Source organism: Carassius gibelio, chromosome B7 (genome assembly GCF_023724105.1).
Source record: "Carassius gibelio isolate Cgi1373 ecotype wild population from Czech Republic chromosome B7, carGib1.2-hapl.c, whole genome shotgun sequence".
NCBI classification, from domain to species: domain Eukaryota; kingdom Metazoa; phylum Chordata; class Actinopteri; order Cypriniformes; family Cyprinidae; genus Carassius; species Carassius gibelio.
In genome coordinates this window covers 18,687,444-18,714,457 of record NC_068402.1, presented here as the reverse complement: position 1 = coordinate 18,714,457, position 27,014 = coordinate 18,687,444, and the positions used below count along the sequence as shown (strand labels likewise).

General features: G+C 35.4%; 2 protein-coding genes across 3 annotated transcripts in view; both read right to left on the bottom strand.

Moving 5' to 3' along the window:
* Positions 1-1,598: 1,598 nt before the first annotated feature.
* LOC127962641 (b(0,+)-type amino acid transporter 1) lies at positions 1,599-11,787 on the bottom strand. 2 transcript variants are annotated; one of them, XM_052562270.1, is made up of 13 exons: positions 11,630-11,787; positions 8,681-8,829; positions 7,631-7,778; positions 6,329-6,571; positions 6,120-6,245; positions 5,703-5,802; positions 5,268-5,312; positions 4,998-5,121; positions 3,611-3,714; positions 3,424-3,520; positions 3,162-3,311; positions 2,704-2,878; positions 1,599-2,515 (listed from the first exon to the last, which is right to left on the bottom strand). In XM_052562270.1, exons 2-13 carry the CDS (start codon positions 8,783-8,785, stop codon positions 2,454-2,456), a joined length of 1,479 nt encoding a protein of 492 aa, XP_052418230.1. In that variant the 5' UTR covers positions 8,786-8,829; positions 11,630-11,787; the 3' UTR covers positions 1,599-2,453. The 2 variants fall into 2 exon arrangements, with proteins under 2 accessions (XP_052418230.1, XP_052418229.1); XM_052562269.1 differs by lacking the exon at positions 11,630-11,787 and adding an exon at positions 10,045-10,207.
* Positions 11,788-17,268: 5,481 nt separating this feature from the next.
* The window catches only part of cep89 (centrosomal protein 89), a 64,379-nt gene continuing 54,633 nt past the window's right edge, over positions 17,269-27,014 (bottom strand). The window contains 3 exon segments of the mRNA XM_052562153.1: positions 17,269-17,768; positions 17,770-17,942; positions 17,945-17,985. Of these exon segments, the coding sequence (XP_052418113.1) occupies positions 17,706-17,768; positions 17,770-17,942; positions 17,945-17,985 (277 nt within the window). The 3' untranslated portion in view covers positions 17,269-17,705.

Genomic DNA, 27,014 nt, shown 5'->3' with positions numbered 1-27,014 from the left:
GGCTGGAGATGGTAATGTTTTCTCTTGGTTCATTTCTCTCGGTTCATGTCAAATTAATTTTGATAAATAAGTCGCACCTGACTATAAGTCGCAGGACCAGCCAAACCCTGAAAAAAAGTGTGAATTATAGTCCGAAAAATACGGTTATATCTGTAAATATTAAGCCAGAACAGTCTCTTTAAATATGGATCCTGCATGTTCTGCTTGTCTCTGTTAATGAATGGCGCAGAAGCTCGACTTCCTTTATCACACACACTGAAGCGACTGTCAGTGACAGTCACGTCATAAGCATTTGACTGTTTGATTTGAGTAAAACTAGCGTCACATCACATACACAAAACTGAAAAGGTACGTCAACCCGTCAAAATAAAAGTCCGGTTAAAGACTATTGTTCAGAAGAATGTACATGTACAAAAAAAAAAAAATCAAAAAATGTTTTAAGGTTTAATCACACAACATTACTTCCATGTTTTATTTTTTTATAGTAAATCCCCTTTGTTTACAAAAAGATAAATTTAATTAATGTTTTATGTGTTTAATGTATAATGTGCATCTCAGAAAATGCTTTATTTAAAACCCCAACTGAATGGCACTTAAATGAACTTAATTCATCTGTCATTTTATTGTTATTGTTCACAGTACAAGTACAGACAGAGAAACAATGTTTAATAATTCAAGGTTTATTTTTGATGTATGCATTGCATTCTATGCATTTAAAAAATAAAAATCTTGCATAATTAATATTGCACTATAATTAAGCAAAAACAAACTTTATCCGATTACTTGTTTATCAATGGAATTTTTGGTAGAATACTCGATACTAAAATATTCAATAGCTACAGCACTACTGTGTGACACCAGAACTCGGAACTGGGAGTACATCGATCTAGTATGAGTTCACAGGTGGGAAGTCTCGGGTTTGACTGCTGTTCCAGTGCACTTTCACGGATTTAATAAGTAATGCAGAATTATCGAAGCCCATTCATTTCAGTGCTTCTCAAACACACTGGCCAAAAAGCTGAGGAAATTATAGCAGTTTTTGCCTTTAGTTTACCTCTCGGAAATCTGGCCAGTAGTAGTATTTTAGTTTTAGATAATAGGCAGTTATGCTATATTTGTTGTTAGATAACGTGAGACTAGTTGTCATATTTTTAAGTTTTTAGTTTTTCTGCAATCTTTCTCTCCCCTATGGAGATGAATGAGTTTAAGTAAAGGCTGCCCATTAAAGGAATTCAAGAAAGCGTTTACCTTTCAGAACTTGCTGCTTTAGCAAGGGGCAGGGCGGTACTGAAACACTGTCTAAGCTGTTCGCCAATCACAATGTACTCGGTCAGCTAATCAATCACAACATATTTCATTTTTCAGAAAGCAGGCCTTCATCAAAACATAACTAATCGAGCTGTTTGTGTCAGACTGGGGTTAAAATAATAATGTAAACTGTGTGAAAAAATAATGTATTCGAACCGCCAAGCATGAGAGCATGTTCTACTGTAGTTACACCCCCAAAACAAAATTAAGACTTTGTAAAAGAGCATAATAGGACCCCTTTAAATTAAGAACTTTTTATGTTTGTCTCATAGAAGAAATGTATGCTAGAATAATTTGAAAATATTGATTTATGATTTCAACCAAGTCCAACAGTACCTAAAACAATCCTTATTCCATGGTCACAAATAAATAAGTCCATCCCAATAAGCACTGACAAACATAACAGGTATTACATGACCAGTCTGGCAATTAAAAGTGACCCGAGTAATGTCCAACTTTAATAGCCATTGATTGAAATGAAAATACATAGTAAAGAGTTAAAATGTTGAAATATCTGATTTATAAGCATCTCTAAGGTATAGAGTGCAACAGAATTCCACAAGACTGTTTGAATGATTCCCTTATATATGGAGAAAATTAATGGGATTTTTAATTCCAGAACACTACTGTTGCACTACAAGTAGCTCTTTAATAGGCTACTTAAGGATTTACATTACCACACTTCTTAATCTGCTGTGATTTTATGAGTCTGAGTCTATTCATACACTGGGTTGTCCTAAAGTCATTGTTTGAAAACAACTGTTTAGCATTCAAGGAAACATCATTTTACTGTGGATAATTTCTTTGTAGTTCATACATTCCAGTTCAGTAAACTTGAATAAAATATTAGTGCTATTCTGTACAACAAACTTGCATATAACACACAATTATAAGTTAGATAAAGTGGAAGTATTCCAAAATTACGGAGATTGATGGAATGTTGTGTTATTCTTTAACAGATCCCTGTGACCCAGGAAAGACTTGTAAAACAATGGCTGGTCAGGCATAAGAAATAATAATAAAATAAAAAAAACTGTCCATGTGCAGCCATGTTTCCTTTAAGGATCCTTTATCCACATTTCCATGGATCAGTGTGTGGTCCACTGCTGGTTAGTCCATCTATGGCTCTTCCAGTGTGATATCTGTCACTCAGTCTTTTCAGGTGGAACGACTTCCAGTAGCAGCTGAAGGTGCATGGTGAGTGGCCCTGGAAGAGTCACGGCTCAAGTTTAAGGATTTGGTGTTCAACAAGGAAAGAGATGCTATTTAATTATACTACATATGTTTGGTACTAGTGAACATCCACTAAAAACAACCTTAAAAGTAGGGTGACCAGGTTTTTAGGATAAAAATAAATAAAATAAATAAATAATTGTGTCATTTCCAGCTACTTACTCATGATGTGGCGAGTCCAGTTGAATTTGTAGTAAATGAAGGGTACATATAAGAGAAGACCACCGACTATGAACATTGTGCAGTACAGGTATTCCCACTCAGGCTTGTCTATGATGGGAGCAAGAACCAGATAACAGGACACAATCAACACCAAGCCAGGAATGACTATCGGCACCTGAGAGAAACAAAAACAAACATTTTTATGTCGGGTAGCCATTTTACAATATTACATATTACATATTATATATACAAAAGATATATTTTTTAATATTTTCATTCTAGCTTCTTCTTGAAAAATTATTGGGTCATATCACAAAAAGCTTTTAATGTTCGTAATTTAGAAAATTTGCATGTCGCTTTGGATAATAGCATCTGCTAAATGATTACATCTGAATGCAAATTCTGTGCAAAATGCAAAAGTTTTTGAATTCATCCACATGATGAAGTGTCACTCTAACCTTGACAGGTCTCTTGAGCTCCTTCCTGGTGAATCGCATAACAATGAGCGCAAGACATGTGAGCCCATAGAAAGCCCACTGAGCAAAACTGAAGTAATTGATCAGAGTGTTTATGTCTGCAGGCATGATGTAGATGATTGACACGATGCACTACAAAGAACAAATACTTAATCATAAAACTTCAATATTGTTAAGGTGCTTAAAACTGTTGTCATACATTTGATTTAATAGTGTTGAGAATATAATATTACATGTGACTTACATTAAACATTAGAGCTGGAGAAGGTGTGTAACGTTTCAAACTGATGTAGGACATGATCCTAACCATGTGGCCCTCCCGTCCTGCCACATATGTCAACCTAACATATACACACAGACACAACAGACATTGAGATTCCAGTCCCATTTTCCATTGTGCAAACTTCTTTAAAACAGCTGAATTTCCTAACCTGCCTGCGGTGAAACAGCTCCCGTTGGCTGCACCAAAAGTGGAAAACACCACAAATAAAGGCACAATCCATGATAATGGGTACAGCACTCTGTCACCAAAGGTCTGTGAAGTAACCAATGATTTATTAAAATACAACCCAAGGATCATGTTACATAAAAAGTATGTAAACTGAAAACTAAAAAAAAAAAACTGACATTTAATTTAATTCTTAAAATCCACTGACCAGTGAATTTCTGCGATGACATCCAATTGTTTATGATTAGTGTAATGGTTTTAAAAATAAATTTCTTGCAAAAAGCTATTATTTGGCTTTTTGCAATTTATAGAATTAAGCACAGCTAGGAAAAAAAAAAAAAATATATATATATATATATATATATTTTTTTTTTTTTTTTTTTCAAATAGAATCTAACTTTTTCTAGGTATGGAAATCACAGACTTCAAATTCCCTGATATATTTAGGTTTTCCTTGGTTGTGGGAACTAGTGATTGCTTCTGAAACACTGCTTTCTGAAGCTTCGAAACCTTTGTGAATCATTTGTTTTGAACAATTGATTTGGGCCGTGTATCAGAATATGGTGTCATGGGATTTAAGTAACATAGGCCATTTCAAAATGTTTTGAAATTTCAACGGTGCCCTGCTAAGGATCCTTGAAACAGTGTCTGCGTGGTTTTGACCTGATCCTGGATCAATTTCATACATTTTTAGACTTTTTGATGAGGCATTTGTTTAATGAAAGGGAAAAGTTGTAGTTATTAGTCTCTTATTGACCAAGCTCTCCATAAACAAAACAAGTTTTACAAATTAATAAAATAACACATATGCATGTTTGATCTAACTTTTCAGTGCTTTTACAACATCCTGACCAGCAGGTGTCCCGAGCGTGTGGCATTTTGAGCATTTCTAAATAGTGAATAATTTTGTGAGGCAATGGGTTCATTTGATTCCAAGTTTCGAAAAGCTTTGTTTCTCTTATTAATAACCACAACAGTGACTCTATTCAAAATTGCATAATTTCCTACTATACATTAGGCAAACATTTTTGTATTTTTTGTAAAAAAAAATTGTATTTAAAAAGATTAATATGTCCACATGAAGTTAGGTGGCAAAAAGAACCCAAATGACTTACTACTTCTAATCTGAAGTGCGCATACAATGGACAAATGACTATCCCATGTGGACATATATAAGAAACATAACTGACGCTAGTAGCTCACATGATAATGTTCAACAACATGGCCAATGTAGTACATCCAGATAGCATTCATAATACACATTCAAACTATATAGAACATACTTTTTCAGCCATTGCCGAGTTATTACTTATTCAAAAGAAATAACTGCTCAGACACAGCCTGTGACTCTGAGTATAATGCACACTCACCACAGCAACGGCAGGAGACTGCAGAAGTTCATTAGGGGTCATGACACTGAAATATGCAATGTTGACAAATATATAGCACACAGTTACCAGGGGAATCCCAATAATTATTGCCAGGGGAAGGTTTCTGTTCAAAAAAGAGAGAAAGCAACGCAATAAGACTTCATGGCTAACACTGAAACACATAATGGGGGAAAACTTACACGCACATGTACAATTTTCATATGATTTGGAAAAATAGAAATAAAATGGCAAGTTTAATTTCACTCTCACCTGTATGGATTTTTCAGCTCTTCTGTTATGAAGTTAAGCTGATTCCTATGAAAAAGACAAAATAACTTTTAAATGAACTGCAGTAGTTAACTGAAGCTGACTTGTAGACTTGTGCATGCTTCTCTCAGAACGAAAGAGCTCTGGATTGAGAATGATCGGGTGAAAGTCCAGGCAACTAAAAAAAAGAAAGAAAGATCCTACTGCATTGAAGTTTCGAAAAGCATTCACTTCCTTTTTCCCATTTCAGCCCATATCTCACATGTGCTGAAAATCCACTCTTATCAGATGTTGCTTTAACAGAGAAATCATTAGACTGTGTGAATGATTCCCAGGGCTGAAAGCTCACTAGAATGTTGACTCGGAAGAAACTGTGTTACAAAAAGATTTACACATTCACCTCATATGCAACATTATATGAGCTCATCAATAATTTACCATCCATCATAAGCCCATAGTCCGTTGTAAAATGCAAGGCCAATTGCTCCAAATGATGTTGTTGCCCCTGCAAATGGGTCTTTGAGATTCTGAGTATTGCCTAAAAAACAATTATAACAATAAAAAGATACATTTTATTGATCTTCCACTGAACATTTACAGAGGTAACCTTATCTATCTAAATGCATCTACAGTTATCTCTGGCCATAATCTACGACGTCATCTTTCACAACACAATAAAAAATAATTTCTTTATCTATACCAAGATGTATTTGATCTCATTCCATTTCATTGAATGCTAAAATACTAATCTGTCATGTAAGTCAGGTGTCAATAAAAAACGAATGTAAGATAAGAGTCATAAAGACGGATGAGATACCAGATCTTTGAGATTATCAGATTGGGTAAAAGAGGTACCTTGAGCCAGCAGGACGATGCCTGAAACCACGATGACGACAATAATCAAGAGTTTGGCTGCTGTGAAAAAGTTCTGCACTCTGTAGGCCAGCTTCACACTCAGACAGTTGATGACTGTAATTATTACTGATGGAGAGAACAGACAACAGTTGAGTCCAGTATAACAGTATAATCATTTGGACATAAAAAGAGCCTAGACCTGTACATACAGATACAAGCTGCAGCCAAGCACTTGGTGACCACTTGAGGAGGAGTGCACCCTGGGTAAAACGGAGTGGAGGCGTACTCGGCACAACTCAGGGCGATGATGGCAAATGACGAAGGCTTTAACACGATGATCGTGCTCCAGGAATATAGGTATGCCGGCACTGGCCCAAAACCCTCCATCAGGTACGGATACTCTCCACCAGACTTGACGATCATTGTGCCTAGTTCAGCATAGCAGAGGGCCCCTGCACGTACATGCACATGCAAACCTCTTAGTTTCTCAGTGATCAAGCTGAGGTCCATTACTGAAAGGTCGGTAGCACTTTATTTTACAGTCCTGTTCCTCATGTACATACCATGTACTTATTATAGTAATTACAATAACTATGTAATAACTAGGTACTAACCCTAAACCTAACCCTACCCCATGTAGTTACCTTGTGTTACCAAAACTTTCTTAGATAAATACACTGTAAGTACACTATAAGTACATGTTAGTACACGTACTGTAAAATAAAGTGAAACCGAAAGGTCTTCTGCAGGCAGTCTGTATTAAACTAAAGAGGATTTCGGTGAATTTTCTCAAACATCATGTGACTTAAAACAACCGACTGAGGGTTTCTGAGTGAGTGAACATATCTGACTAACCTCCTTGACTTTGTCCAACTTTAATCTCAGCAGAAAGTGCAGGATAAAATAAAGATTTAGATGTAAAAATTTGGAACACATAATTGAGTAAAACAACTGCAAGGATGGAAAAAAAAGTTTCGGTATGCTAACGTTATTTAATACATCTGAACTAACAATCTTCTATATTTTTAAATATACTACTTAAAATTTAAACTTTCATAAATTAATTTTAGTATGTATTTTTGACTTTATTTATTTTTACAAAAATGAATTAACATTGAACAGCAGTGTACTTGAAAATTAACCTAAATACATGCTGTAAAAATCCTGTTCATTGTTTCTGATACCCTATGCACTAACTACTGTTAATGAACTGAACCTTATCGTAAAGTGTTAATAAAACACAATAAAATATAGCAGCAATTAACAAAACAGCAACCTTTGGACATAAATGACTGTATTACAAAAAGATTGTATTTTGTTTTAAGAAACAATGAATCTTATTGTTACATCATATGGAGAGATTATCAAACAGCCAAAACAAATATGACACGATACATGAGGTGACAATGCTTAATCTCACTCGTTTATCTTTGTTATGAGGGTATATCAGGCTTATCAACAAGGCTTATGTGAAGCCTTCTAGATAATGTGTCTGTCGTGCGTATACTGACCCATCGTAGCCAGCACTCCACATGCTGCCCACACACACAGACACGGACCCACTGCTCCAGTCCCCTCCAGAACCGCTTTGGGAGAAATGAAGATCCCCGAGCCGATCATTGTTCCCACTATCAGACAGATGCCACTTAAGAGACCCACCTGAGACATGCAAGTTAAAGGCTGTTGGTTTCATTGATAATGTATAGTAATTGAATAATTTTGATATAAAAATTAGGGATGCATATATCAATACCACATATGATAATTTTTATTAATGTTAATTTCATCTATTTTGTACCTTCAGGTTAGCTTTGCCATTAAAGTTAATATTTAAAATTGGCATTATTTGACACAAATCAGAATTATTTATAAAATTGTAGTGAATTTGGGCATCCTGTATGACACTCGCTATGAGAAATACTACAAGTGGAGTGATACAAATGGTAAAATGGTTAGAGTTCTGTTATCACTAGAATATTACACAACTGGAAAAGGCTCTCAGAACTGTTGTGTGTGTATGTATATATATATATATATATATATATATATATATATATATATATATATATATATATAATAAACACAAATACACAAAATAATGTTAGTTTTAGCAACATCATATTACCATTTTAACCTAACTGATGATATTCAGAGAGTTCAATGATTTGGCACAAGCTGTTTGGTTCATGCAGCATTCTTTTCATTATGTTAATGTATGTCTAAATTAATTTGTAACATCTAAAGTGATTGATTTTAGTTTTTAGTGTTTATTTTACATAGAATTGCCATTTAATTGGTTATCAACAGTAACAGATAATAATTCAGCATATCAACCAGAATCTAAATATCTGAGCATCCCTAATTTAATGCTCTACATGATCTCTATACACTTTTATTAAAGGTAACTTGAAGCTTGAAGTTTTTTTCTGAATATAAGCTAAAGCTATTTTCAGTAATATGACCTTCCGTGTCCTTATTCATGCAAATTTACATGTGAATAGTCAAACTTGTCATTAGTGGGAGCCACAGAAGTCTGCTACTCAAAATATTCTCAAACTCACATTCTTCTCCAGAGCTGCTGCTTTTGGCTGATCGGGCTTTTTGTCATCTAAAGCCCCTGAGATGCTCCCATTTTGAGGATTGGGCTTTTTCAGATCTTCATCCATCGTTCACAGGATCAACAGTCCACTCTTAATTTTGTGCTGTCAGACTGAAAAAATACAGACAAAAATATAGTACACTTTTTACTATAAACATTATTACTTGTATTACAATCAATTAGAAAATAGTTCAATATTTAACAAAAGGAGAAGAAAACAGCAAAGCCTGATCCTGATCTAAAAGATGTGATGGAAATCTATCAAGGAGAAACACTTTTATTCTTAGTTTCTGTTGTTTTGATGGCTTGTGCTTGTGGAGCTCATCACATCAGATTACTTCAAGCGACCTACAGTAAAGGCCAAGTTAAAGGTTAAAGAGATTATGGTGTTTTAGTGTTGCTAATGTGTGTCAAGGTGTTATGGGCTCTGACAGATCGATTTATTCATACACAATAACATCTGCTTCACATGCACTTCAACTCAAATCAGTTTGTCTCCTAGCAACTACAGTACAATAGCCAAAGGTTGAGTTTATATTACAGTCAAGAAGCACTGACTAGAATCTACTGAAGAGAGAGTATAACAACACATACTTTTTGTTAATTAAAGTTTTCTTAAATCCATTTATTTGTGCATTTGGTACTATGCTAATCAAGTCATCCAAAGACTTTATCTCAAAGAATCTGTTTCCTCATTCTACACAGATAGGGAATTATTGCATGTCCTCTACGGTTAAGACACAGACACTGTCCACAAGTGGCTTCTAAACCTACTGAAAATAAACAGCATGAGAAAATTAAACAGGATTTCGTCCCCTTGGAATTATAAGGTTCTATCTGCGTTCTGAGTAGTTTTGAGATATTGAGCTTTAAAATTTTTGTGTTCCATAGATTTCTGTAGATAGAACCTTTTTGTTTTTTTCAATAAAAAGTCCCAAAATGTACACAACTTAAAATAAAACATAACATAATGTAAATAAATTGTCACAGAATAAGAATATGTGAATAACTCAATTTTGACAAAAATGTCAGATAGAACCTTATAATTCCAAGGGGACGATTTGGCTATTGATTTGGAGACAGATACATTCGTGTCTGGATGGTCCATTGTGTAGCGCCGTAAATACTCTCACTTACCATTTACAGCATAAACAAACACAAATCAATACCTCAGTTAAGATGACTCTTTCCTTTTTTTATTGATGATCACATTATCAATAACCTTGCTACAATAATGTAACAACAATAAGGTAGTGAATATTTTCTAAATGCATTTTTTTTTCAGGTGCAGTTAGCAAGACAAATTATAAGTTAACTCAAGCTTACTTTCAGTGCCACCAGTTCCACCGTCACATGACAATCATGTTTAACTCGAAGCGAAAGACAAACTTGCAATGCAATCAGTTTTTCCCAGCAGATATCCCAAGTTTTGATCCACTTCCAAATCTATGTATTTAATAACCAAAAAAGTGGGTGGGACTCTCGATGTTCAGTCATTCTCCACGCTGACCGTGATTGAAGCAAGTGAGGAGAGGGACAAGGATTGGCTAGAAGTGAGCAGGCTCTGACCAACACAATACTCCTTTGAAAGAGACACTTGATATGGTTTGGTTGGAAAGAGGGGGTGACAGCATAAAGCCAAGGAAGACAGAACAGAACAGAACCGCCTCAGATCAAAGCATTACTAATACAGCTCAATACAAGCAAGTGCTCAAATACATCCAGACCTGTGAATAATCAACGCATGATCTCCAATATCAACACCGTAGATGTCATACAGTCAAGAGCTTTTTCTGACTGATGTACTCGTTTCTGCTGGCTCTCTATTTTATCTGTCGAGTTCAAAAGCTGGCCAATGAGCGTGGTTAACTTTGAAGTCAGATCACAGTGTATCGCAAAGAAAGAAAACCAGGCATTAAACAGCTTGCTGCTGAATTATTGTTATACAAAAAAATTACTTGATATGAACTTCAAGAATTTAGGATTAAAAAAAGTACTTTCCCATCTAACTTTTGCTGGCAATAAAAAGCATTTATTTATCTAGTTTAATGTGTTTACAAATCTAGTTTACAAATCTACTACTGAGCATTGTTATTCATGTTTGTTCATACTATTCAGAAATATTAAATTCTTCAACTCACTAATCTATTTCTATAGGTAGAACTTAACATAAATGTGGACTAATAAAATACTTTAAGAATGTTGTTCAATGTTCATGAATACATAACATATTACAATAACATGATGTTGATGTTTAGAACCGTATTGTAAAGTTTTTCCATGTAATTACAGCACAGCTCTAACTCGCTGTTACTATGTAACCAGTGTTTCAACAATTCCTAATCTCCACATACTGCACATGTTATAAACACTAAATGATACACACCAATAAAACCCAACACAAACTACTATTGACAAGATGAATACGTTTCAGCTTCTCCTATATTGTTATTAACACATTACACTCAGAAAAAGTGATACTACTAAGTGGTACTACTCCCTATACACTGCTATAACTACACATAACAATGCATACCAGACAGAGAGACTGGAAAAAATGAGGTTCAGAGACTTTACACTCAAATCTCCCTCTAATATCCACAATTTAATTTCCCTTTATATACATGTAGCTGTCATTTGGCTTTATCTGAGACTGAGACAAACAGCATCACTGCTCTCATTGCCAATCTTCAGATGAAATAACCTTAAAATAAATCGCCCAAATCTCAAAGTGAGAAATACACCACAGAATTGATCTACTTTGTCCAGAAAGCACCATTATTCTCAAACTTCTGTTCAGATTTCATAATTAATTGAGGAACATCCAAGGACATGCAAACCTGTGGCAAACACTGTTAGATATAAAACTATATGAATATTTCAACAGTGCACTCTTTACAAGAATCCTTACCTTTAGATGGGCTCCACTTCTTATCCCAAACTCAGATTTGAATCTCCAAGTGATAACAGCAGAGATTATACACTCTCTCACACACACACACACACACACACACACACACACACACACACGCACACACACACACACACACACATTCTAGCTGGCATCTGAACAGCTAACAATTAACCCGACTCCGTCACAGATGACTAGCTGTGCGCATCCCTCCTTCACGTGCAACACAGAGGAAGATCGGAAAGAGGAAGAGGGACCTCACGTTTGTGTCACTCCTTCTCCATCTGATCAATGAACATTTAGAGAGAAAATAATTCACATTAAATAAACATTTCTACTGTACCAAACTATTTCTTTCACTTTAATTCATTCTACATGAGTATATGAGCTACATAAAAGCATTTGGTTTAAAATGTTTGAGTTCTGCAAATGTTTATTGTCTTCATGAAGTGACCAATGCCCATGTTTTATAGTTTTATCTTGTTCCAGAACGGGTTCAAGTTAAAGTTACCAGTAAGATTTGACTAAAATCAATGGTTGACAAATGTGGTGTGTTATCCTAAAGTGACACATAAAAAAATAAAGAAAGATTAGAAAGACACTATACTTAACTCACTCACTTAAAAAAAAGAATACGAAAGAAAATCCCTCATTTATGTTTATTATGACTGCACAGTAATAAATTTAAACTGGAAACCTAAATCAGCATATTTGTTCAAAATCAGGGTTAAGAAACCATTTAAGGAATAAAAAGTCATTTATTTTTATTATTATTATTAGTAACTCGGCACAGCTTGTCTTGTGATCAGCATTAAAGTACAAACCTTTATAAAACAAACTGTGATGTTCGGACCCAAAGACCAAAAACAAAAAAATCGTCCTTTTTTGTTGCTTGCCTCAGTTTTTAGTTTTTAATGTTTTGTATGAGAAAAATTGTAAGAGAAAAATGTGTGGTCTAAAAAAACAAACAAAAAACAGCACAACAGAGAACAGTCAATAGAAAGGGCAATAGAAATAAGCCATAATTATGAATACATACACTATTTTAGTTAATTGTTTTAAGCATTTATTAACAAGTATTAAGCTGAAGTTGTAAATGAGTAATGTTATTTTTTTAATTAAATCCTTAAATTTACAAATCAAAACTAATTTTTACAAAACAAAATATATATATATATGAAGAGTTCAGATGCAAAAGCCTCTAAATGCCATCTGAAATTTGCATCTAAAAGTAGGATTTTTATCAAGCTCCTATGATTAGGTTTTTTGCTTTACATTTTACTTTAATGTCAATGTGCAGGTCCTTTGCCAGACTATTAAAGTGAAATAACTGAACTTATATATAGGAGCCTGATAAAAATCCTAATTTTAGATGAAAATTTCAGATGGCACTTACAGGCTTTTGCATCTGAACTCTTCATATATACATATATATATATATATACACACACACACACACATATATATATATATATATATTCAAGTGTTTTATATATATACAGACACACACACACACTTATACACACACATTCAATATCAAGTCAAGACTTCTGGAGGTATGTGATTATCTGAAGAAAGAAGAGACCATGACAGATGACAGAAGAGTTACTTTCTCTGTTTAAATCTAGATCTAGATTAAAGACCCATCTCTTTCACCAAGCATTAGAATAATGCATCTCATAATCTTGTACTGCAGTTTTGTCTGATCAAATGTGCATTATTATTATTATTTAGCTTGGGTTAAACAAATTAATTTTACTTGATTGGAACAGCTGCTACGCTAATTCTGTCTCTATTTGTTTCTCTGTTTTGTGACAAGGATTAACACAAGCTCCAGTCTGGATCCAGAACACCTGAGAAGAGATGATGCTGACCCTCAGAGGACCTCAGATGATGCTGACCCTGAAACAACTAATTTTGCTGTAAGTTTGAGTGCATCATAATAATTGCTGCTAATAGTGTTCGTTGTCTTGTTTGATTACGTCTTTAATAGATTTTTCCATACATTTCTGCCATATGTGCATAAACTGAGTCACCACTAAGCTACTACTAAATATTACAGAAACATAAATTTTCTGTAAAGTTGCTTTGCAATGATTTCTATCATAAGAAGTGCCATACAAATAAATCTGAATCGAATTGAATTGAAACAAGGAAGTTTGTTTCAAATATAATTAAAACACATTTTCAAATGACAAAAGCAAAACAAACACTCACAAAAGAAATCTGGCAAACTGGTTCTTATCTCTGGTGCAGAGCTCTGGATGGGACAGACCAGCCATGTACCCATAGTGTAGTCGGTTACAGTCCACATTCAGGAAACCTGTTACCACATGTACAATTAGGGAGAGGCTGCCCTTGCAGGCCGGGGCGTCATGCACTCATGATTTTTGAGAGGGCACAAGCGGAAAAACTGATAACTAACAGATTGGAGATTAAGTAATAGCATATTTGTCTCATTTTAAATTAACAATAAAAACTGAGATGTAAAATTTATTTAGCCAGAATTTTAATTTTACTATGGTAAAATAAATGTTCAACGATATCTTCAAAAGATTAAAAAAAAATTCTATAATACGTTGATATGGTAACTAATAAATACTAAAATACTATAAATTTGTAAATACTGTTACAGTATATAATATTTGATACAATCACACCAGTGTGATTAGATCGTTCAGTGCAGCACAGCATCAGCTGCTTAAATTCAAATATGCATTCGCTGGCAGATGTGTGTCTGTGCAGCGCTGCATTATAACCAATCACAGACGATTTTGTTGAGCTTATGACTGCAATGGCCAATCAGAGGCGTTCAGATGAGTCATCGCTGAAATGTGTTGTTTTGTTTACTCGCTCGCTGCCTGAATTATCTGGCGAATTCTCTCGTCAGAAACGACAAAGTGCAGATGTGCGTATGTAAGAAAAATATTCATTTCACAGTGTAAACAACTTCAGCGATTTTAACTGGAGTTTGTGAGAGTGCCTTAACTCTGGCTTGACTGAATGAAAATGTTATCTGATAATGTAGGCTTAAATGTTTTTTTGCTCTGTGTAAAATTAAAGTGTTTTAATTATTAACTTGCAATATTATTATTAAATTCACATTAAATACAAAGTCAGTCTTACTAAAAAATATTTTATGGCACGACACTCATATATCTAGTACTTGTTCATGTGTAGTTAATAGATTACAGTTACACCAATAGTCTACTTTGTCCATAACCATTTATTGATCAATAAATTAATCTATTAGGGTGCAAAACACATTTACTTACACATATTTGAGAATTGAGATATTTCCTGACATAGTCAACATGTTTGGAAATATTTGGAATAAATAATTAAAGCATTAAGCCTATATCAGTTATACTGTGCCCCCTCAAAAATCATGAGTGCATGACGCCCATGGGCTCTGTTCACAAGAACACAATAGTGTGATTGAGCGCTTGAAAAGGCCTCAGATGACCTTACACTGAGATCTTAACCTAGATAAGAAACAAATCTATAACTCTAGACCAGGGATCCTCAAATCTGGCCTACGAGGTCCGCTGTCCTACAGAGTTTAGCTCTTACCCTAATCAAACAAGCCTGAGCATGCTAATCAGTGTCTTCAGGATCATTAGAAAATCACAGGTGGGTGAGTTTGATCAGGGTTGGAGCTAAACTCTGCAGCACATTGGCTGGGAGGACAAGATTTTAATAACCCTGCTCTAGACCATCCCATAGGACAGGTACTAAACTTTATCAAGCTCTTCCTCTATCGGGGGCTTTAACTGTTTATCAAGAGCTGTATATATGTTTATGCCACACTGTGTGATTTATTTAGATGGTCACTCACAAAAGGTGTCACGGATTCATCAGAATTCACATTCAGTAGGCCTGTGTTTTTCCAGAAATTGTATTTTCGGTGGTCTGTATGAATTTAAAGGTATTGCCCGTTACCCCTTCACTGTGACATTTATTTGAATATAGCCTTGATTTAGTCACCAGCAGGTGGCAGCACTTCCTTTCATATCTTCTATTAGTTCTATTAGCACCGCTGATGAAACAGACCAAAGTCATTACTGACGAGGTTAAATTCGGTCATTCTAATGTGCATCATTTTAGCTCCTCATTTTAAAGTACATGTAAATGAGGAATTCCAGGGAAGCAAGTGAAAAGCCTTAGGAGCTGGACTGAACATGTCTTTCTATTCTCAAAACTGATGACTAATAGCCCACTACTGAAGTAAGAGCTGGAGTAATGAATACATTTACAGAATAGTTATAAAGTAAGACACTGCTGGAGAGGTGTACATGTGTGTGTGTGTGTTTTGGATGTAAGGGAACTCAGGGTTAAGTCTAAGATGTCTTTGTAATTTTTCTCTGCTGTCAGAACCTCAGTCCACTGGGCTTGTGAAAGGGAACAAGTGTCCTGTACCTGCAGAGCTGCTTCACATACTCATTAGCATACAAACAGCCTTTTTCTCTCATTCACACACACAACGCTTTTTCTTTTACTCTTACCTGTGATAAGTTGTAGCTCTTTGGAAGACAGTTGTCCTACATTTCATCCTAAAATACAGATTCCTGATATAAAATCTACCAAAGCACTGCAGGTCTCATTCAATTCTCCAGTTCACTGGGATGCACTATCCAACAGATATCTGGTCTAAAAAGAATTCTGTGACATTAAATAAAATGTAAAAAACAAAACAAAACAAAAAAAAACATTTAAGACATAACCAGTAAAGCATAACAATCGATAAACAGTTAGTTAACACTTGAAATACTACACTGCTAATCTTTGAGATGTATAATCAATATGCTACTGCTAACCGATAGTGCTCTATTTCTGCAGGGAGATTGCACACATGGACTGCAGTTCTGTGAGCCACTGTTTCAACAGACGCCTCGAGTGCAGTTTGTTTTGTTCATAGTGATTGCCGAGTTATAATTTTGCTCTAAAATAGTGCAATGCCATTATGGACTGCCCTAATTATGCTGCAACAGTCAGACTGGTTCTTTTTAAAAATCAATCAGGTGTACTGCAATAGCGTCACTGTCTGGTTTTATTGCTGTCTCGCTAGGTTTGTCCTGACCACAGCTGATTTGCTTGAGAACTCACTGTTCACATCTATGGAATTAAGATTTCTCTCCTCAGGACAGGAGAACCTCAGAGTTTTTATATAGATGCTGCCTTAAAAAAAAAAAAAAGGAACTTCCGTGGAACATAAGACAAAAATGATTTCAAATTATATATATATATATATATATATATATATATATATATATATATATATATATATATATATATATATATATTTATAAATAAAAATGTGTATGTATATCTTGATGTGTGTGGATCTTCATTTCTCTATTTTTGACCTGCTTATGGATATATACGCACCTGAAGGCATTTATTGTTTTTTTTTCTGAATGTGTTCTGGTGGTATGCTTTTTCTTCTTAATCATAATAAATCGCAATATTCTATAAAATAAAAATAAAACCTTATATCCTTGACATCTTTGCTGATGACGAGACAGTATATGCATAATCAAAAGCAGTTACTGTTTCCTCAAGACAAATGCAATTTTTTTAGTCATTTGGAATAACAATGTAATTGTTTATTCCAACATATTTTTTCCAAACAGGATTTTTAGAATGCTAACGAACAGGATGCTAATTATATCATCACATATTTTGACCTTATTAAAGAAAATTAGGGATATCCATTGTGCAATCTTTTATTCAAGACCTTCATCCCAGAGAGAATGAGAGAGAGATTTCATTCATCATGTGGCTTGTCTAATAGTGTTCATGTTATTGTATGTATCTACTGCTGGAAGAGCTCTGTCACAAATGCTTTCTGAAATGCAGTACCATTCTCCATCTGCAGGACAATCATTATTAGCAATCGAGAATGTCATATGGTTAGAAACCGTTGTATACATATATGCGGAAAAATCATCAAAGCACATTTGTCATAGTTCAGAGAAAGAACAGCTTTTTCTTTACATAAAACACAAAGCATTCAGATAAATGTAAATTAATTCATGAACTCAAAACACTTGTTAAAGGAGGAAATGGAAATATGTCAGGGGTCCCGTCCACTCCTGTCACTTTCATCAGAAGACGGATTCTGGCGCTGGTCGGAGTCCCGAGTCAAACATGTGACTGCGCTGTAAAGGCTGTGGCAGACAGCACTGTCTGGAGGTGAAGCGAGGGGGCAGCGAGCAGGACAAATGATCCTCTACACCAGGGATCCTGGCAGGAGTCTGGCCGGGAGTGCTGCGTAGGGCTGGAGCCACGGTGGCTAACACCACCTCTCTCTGGTCGCTGCCTCCCAAACCACCTCCAATTCACCTTCCACCTCTCTGAGAAACACAAAGAAAGAGAGAGAGGGGGGCTTGTTTTAATGCAGTATGGGTAGGCTCTTTCCTGATTCAAACATGAGCTCTCGTATTATTACACTCTACAGAAAGGGAGAAGGTCTGTTTCACACACACACACAAGCATTCAGAATACACAAGAGCACACACATTTCTGTGACCTTCAGTCATTTTGTACCCTGCAGTGGTGGATTCCCACACCTGGGTTTTGAGGGCTCAGCTGTGCAATAATAACAGGTATAAACTGGAAATGTGCTAAGGCACACACTTGAACAGAGTGAGAGAGAAGGATAGAGATGAGATGACCGAGCGGTGGAGGGGTGTAAGCTGGCGTAATCATAGATCAATTAGCTGGACCATCTGTTGATGCACATCCTTGCTTTCACATACACACACACATGGCTTTTGACAACTTTCTTTCTCTCTTTATCTCCCACTGTGTGGAAAGAGGCGAGTAATTTCTGCAACTGTCCTTTACACTGCAGATTTCAGGTCTGTGTTTTTACAGGGACAGACCAAAAATGAAAATACTGTCATCATTTACTCAACCTCAAGTCGTTCCAAATCAGTATGAGTTTATTTCTTTATTTAGTTACCAACATTCTTCAAAATATCTTCTTTTGTGCTCAACAGGAGAAAGATAAAGGGTTGGAACAACTTGAGGGTGAAAAAATGATGACAGAATTTTCATTTTGGGGTGAGCTACCCCTTTAAGATGTGTTTTTAATCTGCCATCTTGTCCTCTGCCTGCATCGATAAACATCATCCCTGACAGACTCCATCCAGACTTCATCGCCCATACTTTAGACACCACACACCGCAGAAACATATATATATTTATGTCTATATATTTGATCTGAAACCATCAAATAACTGTTTTGTTAAAAAAGCAGAAATTACTTGTACTGTACTTTCTTTCATGTATTTTTAATTAATATTAATTTAAGAATGTGTTTGCAATGACAAGTTTATGTTACATGGCTTACTTACTGTTTCCCAAGAAAAAAGTTTTAGTCATTTTGAAAAAAAATAATAAATAAGAATGACTAAATACAAATAAAATAAATATTTTAACAATTTAAAAAGTTATGTTTTTTTTACTTTCTATTTATCAAAGAATCACAGTTTCCAAACAAAAAGTATTAAGCAGCACAAATGCTTTTAACATTAATAATAATAAGAAATGTTTCTTGAGCACTAAATCAGCATATGAGAAAGATTTCTGAATAATTGTGAGACACTGAAGACTGAAGGATGCTAAAAAAATCTGTTTTGTCATCAAACAAATTAAATACATCTGAAAATATATTCAAATTGAAAATAGTTATTATAAATTGTAATAATATTTCATAATATTACTGTGATCAGATGTATAAAGCCTGGGTGAGAATAAAATACTAATACCAACAAGTATACTGATACCAATAGCGATACTTTTTCCTTTTAAAAACATACATTTAAAGGACCAATTACACTTTGAAAAGGAACTCATATTTATATGAATAAAAATATTACATTCACCTTAAAGCTACATGGATATTATTTGCCTTTCTAAAAGGAGCCCAGTATATGAAAGCAATGTGCAGTTTCATGTTAAGCAATTTCCTCCCATAGAAAAGAGTTATAAAGAAAAAACTTAACCTGGTTAAATACCTTAAGACAGTAATATTAAAAGACAAAACTAAGTATACATCTTATTAATGTTGCAAACTAAATACAAGTATGCAAATGAGCCCAAATATGAAAGCAACGCTCAAAGTTTTCATATTATGGATTTCCTCCCATAGAAAACCCTTATAAAGAAAAGTTTACCGTAGGTGACTTATTGGATGAAGGCCAAATTTGGTATACAGTTGATAAAAATATATACTAAATATATACTATTTATGTACAGGTAAGAAGATAAACCCATAATATGAATGCAACACGCTGAATTTAATTTCCTCTAATTGATAACCATTATAAAATCATTTAATAGGGCATAATGGAGGAAGGTAGAGTTATAAAAAGGCCAAATTCGGTATACAGTTTTTAAATATAGATATATAATATGTACAGGCAAACAGCTGAGGCCAGAATATATACACAAACATGATTCATGACGTTAAGCATTTTACTCCCATAGAAAACCATTATGATGAAAAAATCTAAAGTGGCTTAATGCATTAAGAAAGTAATATTAAAATGTCAATCATAGCTTAATGATTGAAGACAGTAATACTGTATAAAAAGTCCATGCTGTATACAGTTATACACTATGTACTATGTGAAGTTCTACCGTTCCATCTCTCACTGTAGCCAAAAGTATCTGCTTGGAGTCACGTGAGGGCAGGACATCAAAACACAGCATAGCAGGGGATGAGCAGATGAGAATATACAACCAGAATATACACCCACAGACGTTTACTCTTCGTTGAATGTATTAAACAATGTATTAAGAGTAGAGGAGAGAAACGTAACCTAAAGTATCGATCTCATCAGGCTAGTATTGATCTGATACCAATACCAATGTTGGAATCGATACTATTGATATTAGGATCAATATACTCACACTCATTACTCGAAAGAACTGACGGACTAATCAAACAACCAATAGCTTTACTATCACCACCGCTCAAATTCTGAACCTTCAAGCTTAAATCTACATTTTTGAATCAAACTTAAAAATGGTTATTTAAAAAAAGGAAATCCAGATTTCAGGTACAAAACAGCAGATCTGTCCCAATACTGAATATCATACATCATTTTGTCATTGATGTGTTGCCTGGAGGCGGCTCTTTTTACATCCTGACAAACAGTCTGGAAAATAAGGCTATGTGCATTTTCATCTGGTTTTCAGGCAGTTTTGAATGCCTAATGAGATTCTCACCTCGGGACTTTTATTTCTCCTTGTAGGTGCCCTTTTCCTCTCCCCTTCCTCCTCTCTATTCATCACTTATTGTGCAGTCTCAGCAAAAGCCAAACAAGGTCTTATCTATGCACACAGATATCCTGCCCCTGTCACTTTAGAGATTTATAACAGAGAGAGAGAGAGAAACAGAGAGAAAGATTGCTGTCAGTGGGTGGGTCAGATGATCAATAGTGTCATTCAGGGCAACAGACAGTAGGACAGAGGGATGCAGAGAGGACAGAAGTGAGGGACAAATAAACCCACAGTCTGACAGATCAGAGGAGACATGTCTGACACACTAATATCACATCTCAATGCGTAAGCCCACATGGATTTTATTTTGTGCATTTCTGTGATAGAAAGGAAGCTGAGAGAGCTGAAAGCATCATCAAAGTATGTGGAAACATTTGCATAGATTCTGATCCGTGCATATAAATAATCTAGACAGGAAAAAATATTTAAAGAAAAACAAGTTTATAGGTTAATGGGTTATTTTCCCCCACTAATATCGTCCTGAAGGCAGAAAATTATAATTCTTCATATAATGCTTCCTGCAGGCCCTTCTCTCACCATCTAATCGATTGCTAGTGTTTGCTTTCGCTCTCATTCTCATGACCCAGTTGCCAGAAGAGAGAGGGAAGAGGACCAGAGAGACGGGTGCGAGTGGGCGTGAAGGAATGAAGTGACACGTCTGAGTGGTGAACGTCAGGAGATGAAAGATGAGAGAGACCAGTATTGACCCGGCTGGTTTTAGCATCAAAGTCTTCTACGAGAGATTAAAAAAGAAATGAGAGAGAGAGAGAGATGGGAGAGTACTTTGTGAAAGCAGGTTTATGGAAGCAGTAGTAATTTGAGTAATGAGGTTGTGGTACATTCTGCTGTGTCACTGTGTGTAAAAGCCACTTTGAATGACGCCATTCAAGTCATCTACGTCACATCAACCAAGCTGTAATTTACTGGTGAATGGCTAATGTCAGAGATAAGAAATCTTGACTTCATGCTTAATTTCTTCCATTATCTAGCGGTCAAGGTCCTAGGTTTGTAACCACATGATGTACTCTATGGTTGTTGAGAAAGCAGCAATGGGAGTACCTTAGGCGAGATGAGGCATGATCAACTAAGTTTTGTTAGTTTACTCATTGTCTGTTTCTGTTAAACTTACTTTAGGGAAGTGGGTTTAAATCATGACCTAAACAATTAAGTTAAACAGCAGTGATCAACAAGCATTTTTTGCTCTAATCTACAGAGCAGTTACCACTCTCAGGCAGCACATATCACAACAATGTACTACAATAACACCGTAAAATGTCAGTCATTAAAAACATAAAAATTATGTTTTTTGGACCCACTTTCCATCAGGTGACAAAATATTATGTAAAGGGGAAGGGATCAGGAAAGGTCTGCGAGCAGGGACTCGAACTTGGGACGCCCAAAGCGCAACGGCCCTATTTGTCTGCACACTGCCCCACAAAGCTATTGGTGCGATGGTCCTGACAAATAAATAATTGCTTTGTTACAGTCCACATATTGTGTTCATGTTGTATTACAAAATACCTTTTGTATTACTGAGGTGGGTATGGGTAGGTTTATGGTTGGGTTTAGGCAGGAGTCAACATGTAATTATAGATGTGACAACAGAAATGAATTGGAGATGCAATTACATACATGCATTTCTCAGTAAAATAATTAAAAATTATTTAAATAAAAGACACTTAATATAAAGTAGGTCCAATTTTTCATTCTGAACACATTCTAGCAATTCTATTATATATGACAAGTTGTAGATTGTATGGTGGACTTTTAGTATTGATTCTAAGAAGCCTATTATTATATTAAATAATACAGTTGACTAATGTTTTATAAATATTTAAGTATTATTGTTACATTATTAATTCCTATGTATATCTGAAACATCTGTGACCGTATCATGGCACTGAACTCACAAGCTATGGATATGGAAATATTACAGCACAATTAAAGAGTTAATCTATTAACATCGCATGGCCTTGCTAATGTACGATAGCAAAAGAATCAGTATCATTGCAGTATACGCTACATTTTACAGTCTCATCTGGTCATTTTGCTTCTGTTTACATTACAAAGTTTAATCATGGGGCACAAATGGCTACTCAGCACCAAAAATTCAATACACACACACACACACACACACACACACACACAAGTTTGTCTCATGAACACAGACACACATGCACACCCACATATAGCAATCCTAATGTAATTCATTAGTGGTGTGTAATGGATTACAGACTTAATGAAGGATGGTTTAGCCATACCATTGGAGTGGATCAACACATGAACACAAATCTATGTGTTTAAGAGTATGAGAAAAAGACTGAATCTTACTGCGGGACTATAATTGTCATAATCTGTATGTGGTAGACACGATTGGCAATGTCATCATATAATGTAACACTGAGACAAGTATACTCCAGGTGTGTGGAAACGTATTGCATGATCAGCTCAGACAGAACGGCTGGTTTGTAAATGAATGTTTTAACATGTCAAGACCCGTCTGTACCCAGAGAGACCAGAGCATCATTAAGTGTGCTAGGGTCCAGGTGACAGGGTGAGATCACGAGGGCTACAGGTCTTAGATTGCATAAAAGTCTCTCATTACTTGTAAGCCTGTGAGGTTTTTGAACAAAGAAAGAAAAGCTGTAAATACACATGAACACTAAGCCCAAAAAGAGAGATCAATGTGAGCATATGCTGATGCATTTGTGTATTTTCAGCGGTCAGATCTGCTAAAATCACTCGCATCATTCTGACCTACAAAATACAAAAACCTTTTCAGACCCCTTCATTTCTGAAACACTAACATGACACGAGAGATAAACACACAAACATTTCTCCTTTATACTCTGTAAGGTAAACACACCTCTCTGCTTTTCCAGATTCAAGATTCACACACTTTTTCCCTCTTTCAATCGATGCCACATAGCGGATAAAACCACGAAACTGTAATTCATCGAACTATCATTTTCTGCGTAAAAAGGTTTGCACAAACTAGGACGGCAGTCCATTTTGCAGGCAGTAATTTGTAAATCTGACATTTCTCCATTGTTCCACAGGCAGCTGTGTCAGTCGACTCAACAGAGTGATCCAAAACACAGCCATGTTCACCTCAAGCTGAGCACTTGTGCAGTCATGAGAGAGTCTATCCCCTGCACTTAACAGTACCAAAAAAAAGAAAAGAAAAAAATAGACATTTTTATGCAGAAAACCAGACAGGAGAAGGTTTAATGGTGAGAGAAGACAGGACATTAAAATGAAGATGTTTTAGAATTGACAGAGGCCTCACCTTAGTTGACCTCTGACCTTCGGCCACACACAGCTTTCACTCAACACTGCTGGGATGAGGAGGAATCAATTACCATACAATAAATGACATGCCCATAATAAAACAAGTGAGAAGACCATATGATTTGACAAGGTGGGCATGTGTAATTTAGATATGTCCATTAATCTTTCCTTTCTTTTGCCTTTTCATTCTCTCTTCGTCCCTTCTGTTCTCACTCTCACAGCCAGGTGACATTTCAGTATGTAACCAAGCTTTTTATCTGTCTTTCTCACACATATATCTCAAAGCACACACACTAATCTCTATATGATTGGGAGCTAATGTTTCAGCGGCCTGCAGAAGCAATATGAGCAGTAAAGATTAGCCAGATCAGATCTCTCCACATCCACATGCACAGTATCCTTGGCCCACACTTTAAACTTTTGCTCTCTCACTCACCCCCACACAGCACTGCAAACCACCCCACAGTCTGAGTGAAATAATCAAAGAAATAAAGAGACAGTCCACCTGAAAAAACTTCTGTGGCTTTCTTTCTTCTGCTCAACACTAAAGATCACATTTTTGTCAAAATGTCTGAATAAAAAATGACATGAACACTTAAGCCTACAAATTTAAAAGGTTTAGGATCAATAAGTTTTAGTTTGAAAAAAAAAAGATACTTTGATTCAGCAAGAATACGTTAAATTGATCAAAGTATAATGTTACAACAAATCCTGTTTGTTTACTATTTCTATTAATTGAATCCTAAAAAACAAATCATGGTTTCCATTAAAATTTTAAGCAGCACTGTTCTCAAAATTGATAATTATAATGTTTCTTAAGCCACAAATCAGCATATTAAAATGATTTCTTAAAGATCATGTGACACTGAATTAACATCAATTCAGCTTTGCCATCACAAAGAATTATAAACTTTTTCAAATATATTTAGAACAATTATTTTGTAATAATATTTTATAATATTGTTTTTATTGTGTTTTTCATCAAAAAAAGCTTTACCAATCTCAAACACTTGAAAGGTTGTTGTTTTTTTATTTGTGCCCCCCCCCCATTTTAATAGGCACTGCACCAAGGAAACTCATGAACATGGCACATAAATGTTTTAATAAATCTGCCAATTTTTGTATTGAAAAGGGCCCAGGTGATGATATTGTTATCAATCATTCACAAATGAAGGGGGGTGAAGCAGGAAATAAGAGAATAATGAGAGTTAAATGACTGTTCATTACACCTTTGAACATCACAGCGTTTAAAAATTCAACACACTGGGTTACAAACAAACACAGCACTAGACCGGAAAACATTTCACCACAAACTCCCACAAAGACACAGAGGAAAACAGAGAACCAGTGAGAGACAGCAGCAACATACTCCTCCATCTACAGATAAGATCATTTGGTGAATCACCATGGGTTTTTCAGTCAAATAATGTGACATCTCTTCCTGAACAATAGTCCCTCCAGTCATTGAGTTTGGTGTTAAAATAAAATGTGAAAAACAAAAAAACAAAAAAAACAAGTGGTTGAAGCAGATGGTTTGAACAGCTGCATAGTAAAAGAATGCATAGTGAATATCAACATTTGTCGTTGTCATTTCCTTTCACATTGTTCACAAGTAATCTCACACACACACACACATACACACCACATAAAAACAAACTCTTCTGAAGAAGAAGCATTTACTGACGTATCAAAGATGACATTAAAAAACCTCACTTACACTCAGGCTTGGGTAGGGAACTGACTTCAAAATGAGCTTTGATGTAGTGTTGAGAGAGTGAGTGAGTGAGTGAATGAGTGAGAGAGAGACCGTAAGTGTTTACTGGGTGAGCAAGTATACTGCAAGAAGTGGAGCTGGGCTGAGTTGGACATGGCTCAAATTCTGAACAAGAATAGTGTGTGTCATAGATTGTGAGGATGAAGTGAGTGGTCCAGACAGCGGAGCAGATCTGAGTCTATCAATGCGTGTCTGTCCTTAGCTGGACAGTGGACACTCTATCCTGCCTTGACTGTCTGACTTGTCTCTGTCCTGTCTAGTACTGACTATTGATATGTGAGCGCTGTATGCAGTTACGTGTTGCACATACAGTATTAACATACAATACATTCTTTGTTATTAGTGTTCCACACACACACACACACACAATTTGTTTGACATATGACTAATAACACAGTAATAAGCACAACAGCTCTACTCTGACATACACATTGCCATAACAACCTTGCAAAGGCTATTGGTTCTTGTCAGCCTTGAGGAAGTGGTTATAATTTAAAAAAGTGCAAAGGACGTTTTTCAAGGCAGAGTAAGGAAATGTAAAACCCATCTTTCCTTTTAACTAGTTTTTCCTCTTCTGCTCCAAGGCTGCCCGTGGCATCTGCACACAAATACAGAAACACCTTTGTGCTTTTTAGAAAGCAAAAGAAAAGGCTCTACTCCTATATATATATATATATATATATATATATATATATATATATATATATATATATATATATATAACCATAAAACCCAATAAAAACATTTGAGAAATGTGATTTGATCAAAGATAATAAATCTAGGATAATGTATGTTTGTGCATAATATATTAAAGGGATAGTTCCCCTTAAAAAATTAAAATTCTGTCAATAATTACTCACCCTCATGTCGTTCCAAACATGTAAGACCTTTTGTTCATCTTCTGTACATAAAATAAGATATTTTTAATGAAATCCGTGAGCTTTCTGGCACTGCATAGACAGCAAGGGTCCTTCTATGTTCAAGGTCCAGATACGTACAGAGAACATCAACAAAACAGTTCATGTG

Coding starts and splice junctions, on each gene's coding strand:
- LOC127962641 (XM_052562270.1), bottom strand. CDS start 8,785: ATGGATGAAGATCTGAAAAAGCCCAATCCTCAAAATGGGAGCATCTCA. Junction 5,803..6,119: donor CATCGTCCTGCTGGCTCAAG/GTACCTCTTTTA, acceptor ATTGTTTTTTAG/GCAATACTCAGAATCTCAAA. Junction 3,715..4,997: donor AGTCTCCTGCCGTTGCTGTG/GTGAGTGTGCAT, acceptor GTTACTTCACAG/ACCTTTGGTGACAGAGTGCT.